The 2,844-nt window shown below is 44.2% G+C and overlaps 1 protein-coding gene across 1 annotated transcript in view; it reads left to right on the forward strand.

Moving 5' to 3' along the window:
- creb3l4 (cAMP responsive element binding protein 3-like 4) overlaps positions 1-2,650 on the forward strand; it is a gene marked incomplete at its 5' end in the record, with an annotated part of 4,790 nt that extends 2,140 nt beyond the window's left edge. Inside the window, 3 exon segments of the mRNA XM_035664064.1 lie at positions 405-489; positions 1,018-1,111; positions 1,672-2,650. Of these exon segments, the coding sequence (XP_035519957.1) occupies positions 405-489; positions 1,018-1,111; positions 1,672-2,000 (508 nt within the window).
- Positions 2,651-2,844: the final 194 nt, after the last annotated feature.

Consider the following 2,844-nt stretch of genomic DNA (forward strand, 5'->3'; position numbering starts at 1 on the left):
CTTTCTGTTGTCTTTTTGTCTTCTTTCTGTCTTCTTTCCTTTCTGTCGTTTTTCTGTATTCTTCTTTCTTTCTGTCTTCTTTCTTTCTTTCTTCTTTCTGTCTTCTTCTTCTTGCTCCAGTGCTTCCTTTCTGATCTTCAGCCTGCTGTAGGAGACTCTGGACCATCGTTTCCCAAAGGAAAGGAGATAATCCCGTCCCACAATTCCTTGGGGCAGCAGCGTTCGACCCGAGCTACCATTGTAGTTTCACCGGACCCACGTAGATGTTCTGAGTTATTAACAAACAGGAAAAACAGGAAGAAGCAGAGTCAGTCCATCAGGCCTTTCATCATCTTTTATTTGACAGTTCTGAGGTCAGATTAGGGCTAAAAGTTGACGCATGTCGATGTGTTCCTGCTGTTCAGGTCTCTGCTGGCTCAGCTGCGACAGCTTCAGTCTCTGATTAAACAGACGGTCAGTAAAGGAGCCCAGACCAGCACCTGCTTACTGGTAGGAGACACACAGGATGTCTGTCTGAGAGTGTGTGTGTCTGTGTGTGCGTTAGGGTTCGCTATCATTAACATGTATTTTAAGATCATTCTGCTTCCACTTCTCACTTGTTGGTTGAAATAGTAAAATGAGTAAAAATATGAACAGAGTTTGGTGCAGGAGCTCTGTTTTGATTCTGTTTTTATTGCTCCTTGTTGTGCCAAGATGGAGGCTAAAGCAGCTCCTTTTAAATCCCGTCTTAAAACACCTTTTTTATTCTCTCACGATGAGTTAAATGTTAACAGAAAGAGCGGTAATGTGATTCTCAGTGTGTCAGAACAACCAGCAAGGAGACCTTTAGTTCATTTATTCCAACACATATAAGTCAAAGACAAGTTAATAAGTCTCCGTCCGGTCGGCCAACCCTAGTCCACGTTTTCTGCTGGTTTGAATCGTGTGACTTTGTTTGTGTTCTCTTGAAGGATCTGTGGAAAAGGGTGTAATGTGTCGGCTGTCTTATGACCAAATCATGTCCACCTGTGTCCTCAGATCATCCTGGTCTCTCTGGGTCTGATCATCATGCCGAGTTTCAGTCCGTTCAGCCGCAACTCGTCCGCAGACGACGACTACAGACCCACAGGAGGTCAGTCGTCACTTCCTTCCTGTTGTGATATTTCTTTTTTATTTTGTGGCACGGGGGGAAAAAGAGGGGTGTGACACGCTAACAACGGTGGCTGGAGGCCATGTGGCATCGTAACCATTCGGGAAACCAGACAATATTCTCTCCATGAAATACGATCCAGTTTCACCCAAATCACTGATAAAGTTGTGTTTGTACAGTAATCAGTGCCATGCTGTCATCTCTAATGAACCTTCCTGAAGAATGATTGACAAGACGTCACATTTTGTTTTACAGGAAGACCAAATAATTGGATTTTGATCTAAAAATACAAAGAAATTGAGTTTTTGTGAATTTGTTTTGGCATAAATGGTTAAATAGAGGAACAATATAACTGAGGATGTGATAACATTCAGAGTTATTGATGGTTGCTGAAGCTGTAAAACATCACGGATTCTTCTTTGAGGCTTTTGAGGGAAGATGGCGTCACATTGGCTGGTAGTGGATGGTCATGTGATGTGTTGTGGTACGTTTGATACCACAGATACTTAAAGTAACACCAATATATTCTTCTGTCATTCTAGTTATCTCCAGAAACATCCTGACTGACCCCTCCTCCTCCTCCCAGCCCGCAGCAGACGGCGCCGACGGTCCAGCCGTCCAGTCCGACTCTGCGTCACCGCCCTCTGAGCTCAGCCAATCGGGACCTCCGGATGGCGCCGCCGTCCTCCAGGAACCGATAGAAAACCCTGAAAATACGGGCTTTGACGGGGCGGCCCAAGAGGGGAGCCGATCGGGGAACAGCTCAGCTCTTGTTGCCGGGCAGACCGAACCTCTGGCGCTGCGTCTGAGCTCGGCGGCGGGGAAAGGAAGCCGCGATCCCGCCAAACCTGCACACGCTGACGAGATGTAGGCGAACTGCTCGTCAGGACACATTCGCCGTTTTCTTCTCGTCTGGAACCTCTTCGAGGATCCGCGGATTCACGTTTCAGAAACCTTTTTGTTTCTGGACGATTCTGAACCTCTCGGGGTCCGTTCAGCTCACAACTCACCTGAGATGGATCCATATTTTGGGATGTTGTAGAATTTGTTCTAATGTAATGATATTCCCACGGCACTCTGGCACCTCAATGATAAAATGGACAACTCAGTTTGGTTTCATTTTTTGCTCATTAAATCCAAAATACTGCGTGTGTTTGATTTGAGCTGTTCCTGTTAGTTGCCAGAAAAGCTAACGAGTTGGTTTTACAGGTACGGTTGGTTTTATTTCCATTGTGATCAGTTAATTTTTCACTTTTTAAGGGATTTTTCAGACAGATTGTGACGTTTTTTTAAGGCCCAGTTCACTCTGCCATAACCCAACACCGCTTCATTACCTGCTGACCGGACGTCTGCCTCTCCGCCTTTGTGGCCTTTTTCACCCCTTATATTATGGTTACAGGGTTCGTACAAAGTCTTCATCAAAGTTTGGAAGATGTTTAATTCTAACTGTTGTGTTTTAACGGTTGGGAATATGCTTGAATTGTAATATACTCCTTATAAAATGATTGATTTTCAACATAATCTGGTGTTTCATTGACGTCATTCGTTAACATCTTTTAATATTGGAAATGAAACGTTGTCGTATTTGTTTGTTGTCTCCCGACGTGTTCACTCGTCATTCATAGCCACATAAGTCCTCTGTTTATCCCTTACTCTGGAAACTAGCTATAATCCATCATGAAGTTAATATGAACAAATGTTCAAATAAACTTAGT

The sequence above is a fragment of the Morone saxatilis genome, unplaced genomic scaffold (assembly GCF_004916995.1).
Source record: "Morone saxatilis isolate NCDOM2014 unplaced genomic scaffold, NCSU_SB_2.0 Contig19, whole genome shotgun sequence".
NCBI classification, from domain to species: Eukaryota; Metazoa; Chordata; class Actinopteri; family Moronidae; genus Morone; species Morone saxatilis.